Source organism: Brachyistius frenatus, unplaced genomic scaffold (assembly GCF_029030835.1).
Source record: "Brachyistius frenatus isolate BFR_SWC_R1_liver_20210118 unplaced genomic scaffold, ASM2903083v1 Contig_593, whole genome shotgun sequence".
NCBI classification, from domain to species: Eukaryota; Metazoa; Chordata; class Actinopteri; family Embiotocidae; genus Brachyistius; species Brachyistius frenatus.
The window spans coordinates 15,517-31,896 of NW_027211192.1; the positions used below are offsets into that span (position 1 = coordinate 15,517).

General features: G+C 39.8%; 1 protein-coding gene across 1 annotated transcript; it reads left to right on the forward strand.

Moving 5' to 3' along the window:
• Positions 1-2,816: 2,816 nt before the first annotated feature.
• LOC138614852 (dentin sialophosphoprotein-like) lies at positions 2,817-4,074 on the forward strand (the record flags this gene model as incomplete). Its single annotated transcript, XM_069688444.1, has 1 exon — positions 2,817-4,074. A coding segment is annotated over one exon (1,258 nt), but the record flags the coding sequence as incomplete, so codon positions are not given.
• Positions 4,075-16,380: the final 12,306 nt, after the last annotated feature.

Here is a 16,380-nt window from a genome sequence, read left to right on the forward strand (position 1 = left end):
AGAATGACTTTATTGATGATTAATACAATCATTTATTATCACATTAAAATTATTTAACGACAGCTTTCGGGTCGCCAGGTTGTGGTAAAATCCTGCGCTTTCGAGCCGTTCATCAGTTCACTGATGTCATCAGTTCATTAGTTCATCAGCCCTCCAATGGACCTGTCATTTATTTTCAAAGGATTCAAATCCAATAATAAAATGCTTATCAATATTCTTTACAAGTTAAAAGGTGTTTGAAACAGAAATCTTTTATGGACACTAAACTTGAGGACCCTTAACATCAATAGATATTAAGATATAGATATAGACATATAGATATATAGATATATGGATATAGAGATGTCGATATATAGATGTAGAGATATAGATATAAATACAGAGATATAGAGATATAGATATAGATATGTAGAGATATAGATATAAATACAGAGATATAGAGATATAGATATAGATGTAGAGACATGTATAGATATAGAGATATAGATAAAAAGATATAGATATGGAGAAATAGATATAGATATATAAATATAGAGATATAGAGATATAGATGTAGATATGTAGATATAGATATATAGATAGATATACAGATGTATAGATGTTCAGATAGATAGATAGATAGATAGATAGATAGATAGATAGATAGATAGATAGATAGATAGATAGATAGATAGATAGATAGATAGATAGATAGATAGATAGATAGATAGATAGATAGATAGATAGATAGATAGATAGATAGATAGATAGATAGATAGATAGATAGATAGATAGATATAGAGATGTAGAGATATAAACATAGAGATAAAGAGATATAGATATATACATATAGATATAGATATATATTGATATAGAGATGTGGAGATATAGATATAAATATAGAGATAAAGATATAGAGATATAGATAAATAGATCTATAGATGTATAGATATATAGATGTATGGATATATAGATATAAAGATATATATATATACATATAGATATGTAGATGTATAAATATATAGATATAGATACATAGATATAGATATATAGATATGGAGATATAGATGTGTATATATATAGATATATAGAATTTCCCTACTGTGGGATTAATCAAATCAAATCAAATCTAGATATATACATATAGATATATAGATGCACATATATAGATATACATATGTAGATATACATATATAGACGTATATAAAAAGAGATTTTTTTTTTTCAGGGGGACCTGCCACATTAACTTCTCCTCCGGCCTCTTGTTTGTCCCTGACTACACCAGCAGGTCGCTTCACTTCAAGTGTCGTTACACATAACAAAGAGCCCAAGGCTCACAAAGCACAACTTCACTGAATGACCAACAACCATGTTTTTGAAGGCCCGCGAGCTTTAGATTGATGGAAACTAAAGTGACCTTTTCTCAACTTATTACTAAATATCCCATATTAATAATCACAGAAAACCTTTCTGTTTTTATGTCATTGATGTACAGATTTAATGACCGTTATTCCATATAAACGGTCCAATCAGGAAGCCTCGTGCAGCCGTCAGCAGCTTCAGTCCGAACACATCAACCCCTGCCTGCTCTCCCACGCTGCCTCCCTCCTCTCTGCACACTCATTGTTCCTCCTCTCCGCCCAGCTCCTTTGAATTCCCCTCAACCTCCACCAGCCTCAGACTCCCTCCTGTACCTCCTCCTCAGGCACCTCCACCCCTCCTCCGTTTCCACCCTAAAACAGCAGTGGCCAGCTGAACCGTGAACTACAGAAATGGTGGAGCTCTGTCGTGTTCATATGTTTCATGTTCACACCAATATTAGGGATTAAAAAGTATATCAACTGATATTCTTTATACTGAACACAGCTCTCTCTCTCAGCATCATTTTTTATTAAAAAAAAAAATTATGTGAAACTATATGAATCTGGTCGACATGACAGATTACCAAAAAAGTAAGTAATAATAAGACCAATAAGACTGAAAATCCACGATGAGATGAAACTGTGGTCACCAACCTCAAAATGGATCAGAGACAAGATGATCTCAGCATGTTAAAGGGTGTACAGTGAACCCTGGTTTTTCGCGGGGGTTACGTTCCAAATAGAAACCGTGATAGGCGAAATCCGTGAAGTAGGAACCTTTATTTTTTTTTTTACAATTATTATACAATGAAATACTCCATAATACATTGAAACCAAAGAACAAAACCTTTTTACAAGCCCAAGCATTTGTTTAACAAATAAAAGTACTGTATAAATGTTTTTTTTTTACAAATAACTACTGTACTGTAAAATAATAATTTTAATCATCAATACGAACTGAAGGCTTCAAATTGCTGAGATCGGCACCGCCCCACTGCGACCCGAGTCATTGGATTAGAACGGGAGGAAATGAAAAATGATTATGAAAACAAATACAAAGTACAGTCGGACAAATAGTGACTGGTGTATTTCACTGCTCTTCTGACTGAGCCGCTGCATCCTGACTCCGCTCTGCAGCGGTTCTTTCTTCTAAAGCCGGCGGTGCAGGTGTGGTTTTTCAAGAGAAGAACATAGTTATCGGTAGTTGTTGTCCCTCTTTTTTCTTCTGGGCAAAAAGATTCTTATAAACCGACATGCCACCATCGATTATTTTTTAATTTGTCAAGCTGTTTTACGTACGTGTACATATTAAACCGCAACGTTATTGACAAACAGGTAGAGAAGAAGCGGAGAGACTGTTTAGCCAATCAGAATGCAGAACACAATGCACGATGCAAATCCGTGAAGCAGCGAGACCGTGAAAGGTGAACCGCGTTATAGCGAGGGTTCACTGTATAAGCATCATTTTCCTGTTAGTCCAGCTGCACATGTCAGGAACCAGTTGAAGGTCCGCAGGACTGGAAACAAACTGAAGGAACAACATGAAGATGAAGACCACCAGGAAGACTCTACTGATGAAGACAACCAGGAAGACTCCACTGATGAAGATGAAGACGACCAGGAAGACTCCACTGATGAAGAAGACCAGAAAGACTCCACTGATGAAGACGACCAGGATGACTCCACTGATGAAGATGAAGATGACCAGGAGGACTCCACTGATGAAGACGACCAGGAGGACCCCACTGATGAAGATGACCAGGAAGACTCCACTGATGAAGATGAAGACGACCAGAAGGACTCCACTGATGAATATGACTTGAAAGACTCCACTGATGAAGATGAAGATGACCAGGAAGACTCCACCGATGAAGATGAAGATGACCAGGAGGACTCCACTGATGAAGATGACCAGGAAGACTCCACTGATGAAGATGAAGATGATCAGGAGGACTCCACTGATGAAAATGAAGATGACCAAGAAGACTCCACTGATGAAGATGAAGACGACCAGGGAAACTCCACTGATGAAGACGACCAGGAAGATTCCACTGATGAAGATGAAGATGACCAGGAGGACTCTACTGATGAAAATGAAGATGACCAAGAAGACTCCACTGATGAAGATAAAGACGACCAAGAAGATTCAACTAATGAAGATGAAGACGACCAGGAGGACTCCACTGATGAAGATAAAGACAACCAGGAAGACTCCACTGATGAAGATGAAGACGACCAGGAAGACTCTACTGATGAAGATGAAAACGACCAGGAGGACTCCACTGATGAAGATGAAGACGACCAGGAAGACTCCACTGATGAAGATAAAGACGACCAAGAAGATTCAACTAATGAAGATGAAGACGACCAGGAGGACTCCACTGATGAAGATAAAGACAACCAGGAAGACTCCACTGATGAAGATGAAGACGACCAGGAAGACTCTACTGATGAAGATGAAAACGACCAGGAGGACTCCACTGATGAAGATGAAGACGACCAGGAAGACTCCACTGATGAAGATAAAGACAACCAGGAAGACTCCACTGATGAAGATGAAGACGACCAGGAAGACTCTACTGATGAAGATGAAAACGACCAGGAGGACTCCACTGATGAAGATGAAGACGACCAGGAAGACTCTACTGATGAAGATAAAGACAACCAGGAAGACTCCACTGATGAAGATGAAGACGACCAGGTGTGGATCAGATGTAGATCAGATGTGGATTAGCCGTGGTCATAGTCGTGGTGTGAAGGTTGGACTGTGCAACACCTGTGACTAGTCACTTCATCCAGGTTCCTACAAATGCTCCTTTAAACATCCAGAAGTTTCCATGAGATGATGTTGTAGAAAGAATAATTTTTCTCTGATGTTTTTATGAATTAGATATGAAGAGACAGAGAACGAACAACGAGACAACACCTGGAATTTAATTAAAGCCTCTTTTCACGCCAGATGTCACGTAAAAGGGCCAAAACGTGTAAAAGGACGCAGGCGAGTTTCTGATCTGAAGTGTGGAGAGAAAGAAGTTGAGTCTCCTTGTGACCTGCTGCTGACTCAGTAAGATGACCGACAACTAACATCAGGAAGATAAAACACCAGATCGAATCAGACCAGGAAATATAACCACCTTCTAGTTGTTTAAAAGATCTGTAATGTCAGCAGGATCCTGCAGAGCTCTGACAGGAACATGATACATGGAAACTGATGTAAATCATGTTGGAACCAAAGACTGAATACAACATCTAAATAAATTAAAACTGTTTCTAAAAGAGTTCGTAGCTTCAGGTCTGTAAAATGGTTCTGATCCAGAAGTGTCTTCAGCTGCAATACCAGCGAGTGCCACTAGAGGTCGGCTCCAAAAAGCCTCCGGCTCCATAGACTCCCATTCAACTTCTCTCATCAAATCCAAAGTGAATCAAATGTGTCCATCAGTTATCTCGGTGTTGTTAGCTAAAGTCACTCCTTCTTCTTAGTTTTCTGGAGGTCCATCTGAAAATAATCCCTCATTCATTAGAAAAGAAGATTCAAGAAGACCTGTTTTTGGGGGCGTGTCTGTTTGATTGACAGGCCTGAGGTGCAGTCAGGTTACAGCTATCGGTGGGCGGGACGTAGTATCGTCAGGTTTCCGATCGGATCGGTCAGATCCACCGCTGGCTCCTCCCCCAGCTCGTCCAAATATGGTCACTTCCTGCTCCAAACCGCTCCAAACTAGCAAAGATGGTGACGGACAGAATCTGAACTGGAGGATTCATAATGTTCACAAACCAACGATGACTTGATGACATCACTGATGGATGATGACATCACTGATGGTTGTTGGTTGTGACTAGCATAACAGCAGTCTGAACTGGTTCCAGGCCGCCTCAGATAAAGTCTTGTTAAACAGCACTAATTCTCCACAGTGATAACCAACCCGCCGTACTCACTGACAACATGCACTGGTAGTGTGTGTGTGTGTGTGTGTGTGTGTGTGTGTGTGTGTGTGTGTGTGTGTGTGTGTGTGTGTGTGTGTGTGTGTGTGTGTGTGTAGGTGTGTGTTGCTTCTATTTCTGTGTGTGCTTTTTATTGTGTGTGTGTGTGTCTGTCACAGCCATTGATGGCCTCTAGAGTTTCATCCTTCCACAATCATTTGCCTGTTGGAAGGTGCAGCCGCTCGGCAGGCATCTGAAACCTGCAGCTAACAATCAAAGAGCTGTAGGAGTATAGGACAGAGCTATCTGGTTACAGAGGCACAGCGACTCAATGAGAGACAAAGAGTGACAGTGCGAGAACCAGAGAGAAGCAAGAAAGAGAAAGGCACAAAACCATCTCCGAGGTTCTTATTTTCATCCAGCTTCTGATGGAATATACGATTTCTTTTAAAGCAGCAAAACAGTGTTTGTGAAATTTCTTCAGGCCTGCGGCCATCTTCCAGCACATTCAGCATTTACCTGCTCACTCACGTGTCTATTCTGCATGAGAACCGATTTATAGCACAATGAAGACATGTATGTCTTCCTCCTGCGTATCCTCATGAAGACAATAAGACTTTGATGTTTCAAATGCACATGACAGAAATGCTGCATGTTCAAATATGTTAACATCACACGCTTTCATGGTTCACAGTTATATCCAGGTGAGCTACTGTGGTGAGACCACAGACTGGATATAAAAATACAGACAGGATATAAAACTACAGACAGGATATAGAACCACAGACTGGATATAAAACTACAGACTGGATATAAGACTACAGACAGGATATAGAACCACAGAATGGATATAAAACCACAGACTGGATATAAAACCACAGACTGGATATAAAACTACAGACAGGATATAAAACCACAGACTGGATATAAAACCACAGACTGGATATAAAACTACAGACAGGATATAAAACCACAGACTGGATATAAAACCACAGACTGGATATAAAACCACAGACTGGATATAAAACTACAGACAGGATATAAAACCACAGACTGGATATAAAACCACAGACTGGATATAAAACTACAGACAGGATATAAAACCACAGACTGGATATAAAACCACAGACTGGATATAAAACCACAGACTGGATATAAAACTACAGACAGGATATAAAACCACAGACTGGATATAAAACTACAGACAGGATATAAAACCACAGACAGGATATAAAACCAGACTGGATATAAAACCACAGACTGGATATAAAACTACAGACAGGATATAAAACCACAGACTGGATATAAAACCACAGACTGGATATAAAACTACAGACAGGATATAAAACCACAGACTGGATATAAAACACAGACTGGATAGACTGGATATAAAACCACAGACTGGATATAAAACCACAGACTGGATATAAAACCACAGACTGGATATAAAACTACAGACTGGATATAAAACCACAGACTGGATATAAAACCACAGACTGGATATAAAACTACAGACAGGATATAAAACCACAGACTGGATATAAAACCACAGACTGGATATAAAACCACAGACTGGATATAAAACTACAGACAGGATATAAAACCACAGACTGGATATAAAACTACAGACTGGATATAAAACCACAGACAGGATATAAAACCAGACTGGATATAAAACCACAGACTGGATATAAAACTACAGACTGGATATAAAACCACAGACTGGATATAAAACCACAGACTGGATATAAAACTACAGACTGGATATAAAACCACAGACTGGATATAAAACTACAGACTGGATATAAAACCACAGACTGGATATAAAACTACAGACTGGATATAAAACCACAGACTGGATATAAAACCACAGACTGGATATAAAACTACAGACTGGATATAAAACACAGACTGGATATAAAACCACAGACTGGATATAAAACTACAGACTGGATATAAAACCACAGACTGGATATAAAACTACAGACTGGATATAAAACACAGACTGGATATAAAACTACAGACTGGATATAAAACACAGACTGGATATAAAACCACAGACTGGATATAAAACCACAGACTGGATATAAAACACAGACTGGATATAAAACACAGACTGGATATAAAACAACAGACTGGATATAAAACACAGACTGGATATAAAACCACAGACTGGATATAAAACACAGACTGGATATAAAACAGACTGGATATAAACCACAGACTGGATATAAAACCACAGACTGGATATAAAACCACAGACTGGATATAAAACACAGACTGGATATAAAACTACAGACTGGATATAAAACACAGACTGGATATAAAACTACAGACTGGATATAAAACCACAGACTGGATATAAAACTACAGACTGGATATAAAACTACAGACTGGATATAAAACTACAGACTGGATATAAAACCACAGACTGGATATAAAACTACAGACTGGATATAAAACTACAGACTGGATATAAAACACAGACTGGATATAAAACCACAGACTGGATATAAAACACAGACTGGATATAAAACACAGACTGGATATAAAACTACAGACTGGATATAAAACCACAGACTGGATATAAAACTACAGACTGGATATAAAACACAGACTGGATATAAAACTACAGACTGGATATAAAACACAGACTGGATATAAAACCACAGACTGGATATAAAACTACAGACTGGATATAAAACCACAGACTGGATATAAAACTACAGACAGGATATAAAACCACAGACTGGATATAAAACTACAGACTGGATATAAAACCACAGACTGGATATAAAACTACAGACTGGATATAAAACCACAGACTGGATATAAAACTACAGACTGGATATAAAACTACAGACTGGATATAAAACACAGACTGGATATAAAACTACAGACTGGATATAAAACCACAGACTGGATATAAAACCACAGACTGGATATAAAACCACAGACTGGATATAAAACTACAGACTGGATATAAAACTACAGACTGGATATAAAACCACAGACTGGATATAAAACTACAGACTGGATATAAAACACAGACTGGATATAAAACACAGACTGGATATAAAACTACAGACTGGATATAAAACACAGACTGGATATAAAACTACAGACTGGATATAAAACACAGACTGGATATAAAACACAGACTGGATATAAAACTACAGACTGGATATAAAACACAGACTGGATATAAAACTACAGACTGGATATAAAACTACAGACTGGATATAAAACTACAGACTGGATATAAAACTACAGACTGGATATAAAACCACAGACTGGATATAAAACTACAAACTGGATATAAAACCACAGACTGGATATAAAACACAGACTGGATATACAACTACAGACTGGATATAAAACTACAGACTGGATATAAAACACAGACTGGATATACAACTACAGACTGGACATAAAACACTGACTTGATATAAAACCACAGACTGGATATAAAACTACAGACTGGATATAAAACTACAGCCTGGATATAAAACCACTGACTGGATATAAAACTACAGCCTGGATATAAAACCACTGACTGGATATAAAACTACAGACAGGATATAAAACCACAGACTGGATATAAAACCACAGACTGGATATAAAACCACAGACTGGATATAAAACCACAGACTGGATATAAAACTACAGACTGGATATAAAACACAGACTGGATATAAAACACAGACTGGATATAAAACCACAGACTGGATATAAAACCACAGACTGGATATAAAACTGGATATAAATCACAGACTGGATATAAAACCACAGACTGGATATAAAACTACAGACTGGATATAAAACCACAGACTGGATATAAAACTACAGACTGGATATAAAACACAGACTGGATATAAAACTACAGACTGGATATAAAACACAGACTGGATATAAAACTACAGACTGGATATAAAACTACAGACTGGATATAAAACACAGACTGGATATAAAACACAGACTGGATATAAAACCACAGACTGGATATAAAACTACAGACTGGATATAAAACACAGACTGGATATAAAACTACAGACTGGATATAAAACTACAGACTGGATATAAAACCACAGACTGGATATAAAACTACAGACTGGATATAAAACACAGACTGGATATAAAACACAGACTGGATATAAAACTACAGACTGGATAAAAACACAGACTGGATATAAAACTACAGACTGGATATAAAACTACAGACTGGATATAAAACACAGACTGGATATAAAACCACAGACTGGATATAAAACTACAGACTGGATATAAAACCACAGACTGGATATAAAACTACAGACTGGATATAAAACACAGACTGGATATAAAACTACAGACTGGATATAAAACACACAGACTGGATATAAAACTACAGACTGGATATAAAACACAGACTGGATATAAAACACAGACTGGATATAAAACTACAGACTGGATATAAAACTACAGACTGGATATAAAACACAGACTGGATATAAAACACAGACTGGATATAAAAACACAGACTGGATATAAAACCACAGACTGGATATAAAACTACAGACTGGATATAAAACACAGACTGGATATAAAACACAGACTGGATATAAAACTACAGACTGGATATAAAACCACAGACTGGATATAAAACTACAGACTGGATATAAAACCACAGACTGGATATAAAACTACAGACTGGATATAAAACCACAGACTGGATATAAAACTACAGACTGGATATAAAACCACAGACTGGATATAAAACTACAGACTGGATATAAAACTACAGACTGGATATAAAACACAGACTGGATATAAAACTACAGACTGGATATAAAACCACAGAATGGATATAAACCCACAGACTGGATATAAAACCACAGACTGGATATAAAACTACAGACTGGATATAAAACTACAGACAGGATATAAAACCACAGACTGGATATAAAACTACAGACTGGATATAAAACCACAGACTGGATATGAAACTACAGACTGGATAGAAAACCACAGACTGGATATAAAACTACAGACTGGATATAAAACTACAGACTGGATATAAAACAGACTGGATATAAAACACAGACTGGTTATAAAACCACAGACTGGATATAAAACTACAGACTGGATATAAAACCACAGACTGGATATAAAACTACAGACTGGATATAAAACACAGACTGGATATAAAACTACAGACTGGATATAAAACTACAGACTGGATATAAAACACAGACTGGATATAAAACTACAGACTGGATATAAAACCACAGACTGGATATAAAACTACAAACTGGATATAAAACCACAGACTGGATATAAAACACAGACTGGATATACAACTACAGACTGGATATAAAACTACAGACTGGATATAAAACACAGACTGGATATACAACTACAGACTGGACATAAAACACTGACTTGATATAAAACCACAGACTGGATATAAAACTACAGACTGGATATAAAACTACAGACTGGATATAAAACTACAGACTGGATATAAAACTACAGACTGGATATAAAACCACAGACTGGATATAAAACTACAGACAGGATATAAAACACAGACTGTATATAAAACCACAGACTGGATATAAAACCACAGACTGGATATAAAACTACAGACTGGATATAAAACTACAGACTGGATATAAAACTACAGACTGGATATAAAACTACAGACTGGATATAAAACACAGACTGGATATAAAACCACAGACTGGATATAAAACTACAGACTGGATATAAAACCACAGACTGGATATAAAACTACAGACTGGATATAAAACCACAGACTGGATATAAAACTAGAAACTGGATATACAACTACAGACTGGATATAAAACTACAGACTGGATATAAAACCACAGACTGGATATAAAACTACAGACTGGATATAAAACACAGACTGGATATAAAACTACATACTGGATATAAAACCACAGACTGGATATAAAACTACAAACTGGATATAAAACTACAGACTGGATATAAAACTACAGACTGGATATAAAACACAGACTGGATATAAAACTACAGACTGGATATAAAAACAGACTGGATATAAAACTACAGACTGGATATAAAACACAGACTGGATATAAAACTACAGACTGGATATAAAACCACAGACTGGATATAAAACCACAGACTGGATATAAAACTACAGACTGGATATAAAACACAGACTGTTTCTAAAAGAGTTCGGAGCTTCAGGTCTGTAAAATGGTTCTGATCCAGAAGTGTCTTCAGCTGCAATACCAGCGAGTGCCACTAGAGGTCGGCTCCAAAAAGCCTCAGGCTCCATAGACTCCCATTCAACTTCACTTCAGATCAATTAAAACACAGCTCTTTAATCAGCTTAATAGTAATTTAATTACTTGCGGAGATTATTGTAAAAAAAAACATCGAGCATCCACATGATTGTTTTTGGGAGAATAAGATTGTGAAGTTCTGTGATGGGCCGAAACAAAGCTCCGATCTAACATATAAAATACATCCATGTGATGATGTGTGAAACATGGAGGAGGTCGGGGTGGCTGGCTGGGTATAAAAAGCACTCGACTCTGACGCCGGTGATTCAGGTTCAACTCTCTGTCTCACAGTTTGTAACATTCTTGGTTTGAACACTTCCTGTGTTTTCCTTCAGTGTTAACATCTGTCGTGTTGAAGTGAGACTGCGACCACATTCACCACTAACATCCATCAACCTGCACGGACAAAGCAGGAAAGCAAACATGACATAATAACAGTGAGAAGGTTGCTGATATGTTCAGTATGAAGTATAATACATTAAAAAGACAACAGCAGACAGTCACTCCCTTCTACATGAAACAATGCATCTTAAAAAGAAAATAAAGGTCGAAAGACGAACGGAGGAATCAGTGTTGTGACTTTCCTCGATGAAGTCGTGAAGTTAAAGTTGACATTTTTATAGACAATTTAAACCATAAGAATTTCTGCCACATTTTTTTTCCACCTATGTTGTTGAATCCTGTTCTTACCTGTGTGTGTTTCACCTGAAGTAATTTCAGTGAAACCAACAGAAGAAGTTTTTTTTTTATTTTTATGGTAAACAGCTTTGGAAGCAGCCGTTCAGCACACCAACACGTTAAAAGACCGACCCGGACGGCGCTGGAAGAAAAGAGACGCAGAGTAAAATAGTTGCCAATTTGTTTGCTGTGTGCTGGAACTGTACGAGACTTCTTTCTGAAGCGCCTGACAAGCAGGTGAGATCAAAGTCGCCGGGACAAAAGAGGCTCAGCGGCGATTTGTCAGGAGACGAGAGGCAGCGGTCGGTTCAGCCCTCTGATCACCGCCTCACCAAAGAAACCTGCCCATGAGAAAAAGTACAGCAGAAAGGGTTCAAAGGTCATTTTGATTTGCTCTGGATTACTGGTACCTCCTTTTCCCTCCACTAAAAGGGGGGCCGAGAAAAGGACCTGGCTAATAACCTTTGTATTATTGCAGAAAAGAAACCCTTTTGTGCCAAGAGGGGTTTTGGGGGCCGGGGGGTGATAGGAGGGGGGGAGTTTTGGGGAGGTCAATTAAAAAAGGAGCCCTGAAATCCATGCTTTCATTCATGGCTGCAGGAGAGAAAAGGGGAAAGTTAAAATGTATGCTTTGGGGTTTTGTGTCGGAGCTCTTCACGGGGCAGCGTTTGGATTCATTTGTCAAGTGGCTGATGGGTAAAGGGATGGTCGGAAACATTTCAGCTGGGTAAATAAACGGAGAGTCGGCGGAGCTCGTCGTCCGGTTTCCTCTGAATCAGGTGTGAAGGCACCCGAGTGCAGTGAGGACGTGCTGAGGTCCGATCGGTGCAGCCGCACAGGGAGGCGGTCAGGAATGCAAGTGTGCAGTGTAATGTGAACTGGAAAGGCTCCCTGGCCACATTCAAGGACCAATTAGTCAACTTTGTATTGTGCAGATAGCAGCACAAAGCTCCCAAACACAGTTGATTTGCCTCTGCCAAACAATTGGGCTGAGGTTCTGAAGTCTGTCCTGGCCAAGGCGGTGAGCAGCTGCTGCAGTCCTCCTCTCTCTGCTTCTTCTCTGTTGGGCTGCAGTTAAAGTTAAAGCAGAAACATTCCACTGATCCGATGTCTCATCAGAAACGTTCCAGCGATCTGATATCTCATCAGAAACCTTCCAGAGATCCGATATCTCATCAGAAACCTTCCAACGATCCGATATCTCATCAGAAACCTTCCAGAGATCCGATATCTCATCAGAAACGTTCCAACGATCCGATATCGCAACAGAAACCTTCCAACGATCCGATATCGCAACAGAAACCTTCCAGCGATCCGATATCGTAGCAGAAACCTTCCAACGATCCGATCTCGCAACAGAAACCTTCCAACGATCCGATATCTCATCAGACACCTTCCAACGATCCGATATCGCATCAGACACCTTCCAGTGATCCGATATCTCATCAGACACCTTTCAGTGATCCGATAACGCAACAGACACCTTCCAGTGATCCGATATCTCATCAGACACCTTCCAGTGATCCGATATCGCAACACACACCTTCCAGTGATCCGATATCTCATCAGACACCTTCCAGTGATCCGATATCGCAACAGACACCTTCCAGTGATACACCTGTAGCGGCTCCAACACTGACATGCTGCTGACACACTGATGCTGCACTATCGATCATCTGATGATGTCATGTATAATCTATCGATCATCTGATGATGTCATGTATAATCTATCGATCATCTGATGATGTCATGTATAATCTATCGATCATCTGATGATGTCATGTATAATCAGAGGGACCTGTGATGTTCCTGTTTTTTCTTTCATAGTTCTGTTGCATCTTGAAGAGACCAAAGTTTCCAGTGAGGTGAGCGTGTAGAAGCTGCGACTGCTCTGAGCGGTCTGTCCATCACCTCTCAGTCCTGCAGACACAGAGCACCATGTGAACAAGGACGTATAGAGAATAAACTGTATATATGTGTATGTACTGTATATATAAATCCACCATTGTGTCCCACAATAAGCAGCTAACAAGCATGATAGAGTGACATCCTGCTGTAATCTTTTATCTGCAGATATTCCAGCCGAACTCTCAGATTCTGAATCAAACATCTTTGGTGGTTTTGAGATGTCGACTTTTCAAATCAGGAACGAGAAATTATAGTTCGAAGGTTTTCCCACACATTCAGTCACTGGTGCTGCCGGCAGACTGGATGAAACTGTTCGCAGTCTCCGGGTCTGAAAAGTGAAGCCTTGAAGTGTAACACCACTGAGGACCACTAGGGGCTGGCTGCAACAGACTCCCATTAAAAAGCATCAAGTTCTCTCCTGAAATACAGAGTCAGTAAATGTTTCCAGTCATGGTGTCGTCAGATGAACTCCTTCTGATCAGATATGTTCTCATGACATGAAGATGGTGTAAACTGCAGCTGGAAGGATGTTGACTGCACATCCTCCTGTCATAGTCTCACTTCAGGAGTCACTTCCAGACCTTCTGATTGGTCCATTAAAGCTCACAGATGTTACTCCCTGCACTCAGCTCCTCTTACATCTGACAACAACATCTCTCTCCTTCCTTTATATCTTACGGAGATGTCCGTTTGTTCAGACTTTAGTCAGCGTGACTTCTCTTTAAATGTAGAAATGATTCGGTCACAAGGTGTTCATCATGTGGACCGTCAGAAAGACAGAAAACAACTGTTTTAATGAACTCAGAGTTTGGACTTTATAAGCTTTGAGTTGCCCACCGATAGCTGTAACCTGACTGCACCACAGGCCTGTCAATCAAACAGACACGCCCCCAAAACCAGGTCTTCTTGAATCTTCTTTTCTAATGAATGAGGGATTATTTTCAGATGGACCTCCAGAAAACTAATAAGAAGGAGAGACTTTAGCTAACAACACCGAGATAACTGATGGACACATTTTATTCACTTTGGATTTGATGAGAGAAGTTGAATGGGAGTCTATGGAGCCGGAGGCTTTTTGGAGCCGACCTCTAGTGGCACTCGCTGGTATTGCAGCTGAAGACACTTCTGGATCGGAAGCTACCAACACTTTTATAAACAGTCTGTGATCTGGACACACAACTGAAGTTTTAACCTAAAAGAACCCACCAACTTCTGCTAATGTGTGTGCGTGCACACGCACAATGCCTCAAATTGAGCGCGCTTGCCCTGCTTATTGCTGGGATGCTTTGTGGGCGGCGTGGAGGGGAGCGTAATTAAAATAGTTTCTGAGAGAAACAGCACACCACATCTGAGGTTCCTCCCTCTTCCAGCATCTCACCACATCAAGAAGTCTCAGAGAGGAACAAGCTCTCATCCACACGGCCGGCTCATGTTCTGCTGCCGTCTGACTCGTGAGGGGTCTCGGAAGCATAATGTGCACACATTTGTAATTAAAAGAGCTGCCTTTTCTGATCACTGGGGTAAATAAAGTGACAGGGGCAGCTCGTTGGGTGATGTATGGGAGGGGAAGACAAATTAACCGTCTGCTCTCTGGGGGATTCTCAGCGCAGCCGTGGAGCAGCGCCAAAGGGCAGAGAGATTTGTAGATGATGGTGCTAATTACCAGAATGCAAACCATAATGCGACCAAGATGGAAGCAATTTAGGCAGTAGTCATTTAGCCTGCTGCTCTTCCGCCCACCGGCTGCTGCCTCGCCAGAGCCGGGGCATGAGGATGGGAACAGTCTGGGACGACCCAGTGCCGGGTGGAGGATGAAGGATGGCGCGCGGGACGGAGGGTGTTCGGTGTGACACGGCAGTCATTTATTCTGCTTGATAACTTCAGCAGCCCTGATTACCAGGTCAGGAGGAGGATTTAAAGAGAACAAAGAGGTGGTTGAGACTTTGAGGTCTGACTCTGACCGGCAGAGTCTCCTCACCTCCTCTGAAAATCATCACGTGCTGCACCGAGGAGCTCCTTCACGGCACAATACGAACTCCAGACGTGGTGTCCACCTCAGACCGTCTGTGATTGGCTGACACCTGTTCTAGCGTGTTTACTGGACACTGCTTGACATGTTTCTACTGGAGGCTTTCAAACAGACTCAAACCTGGAGGATAAAGTTGGACCAGAAGAAGTCCTGCAGCGTGACAACATGAGGAGGAAGTCTGTGGTTATAA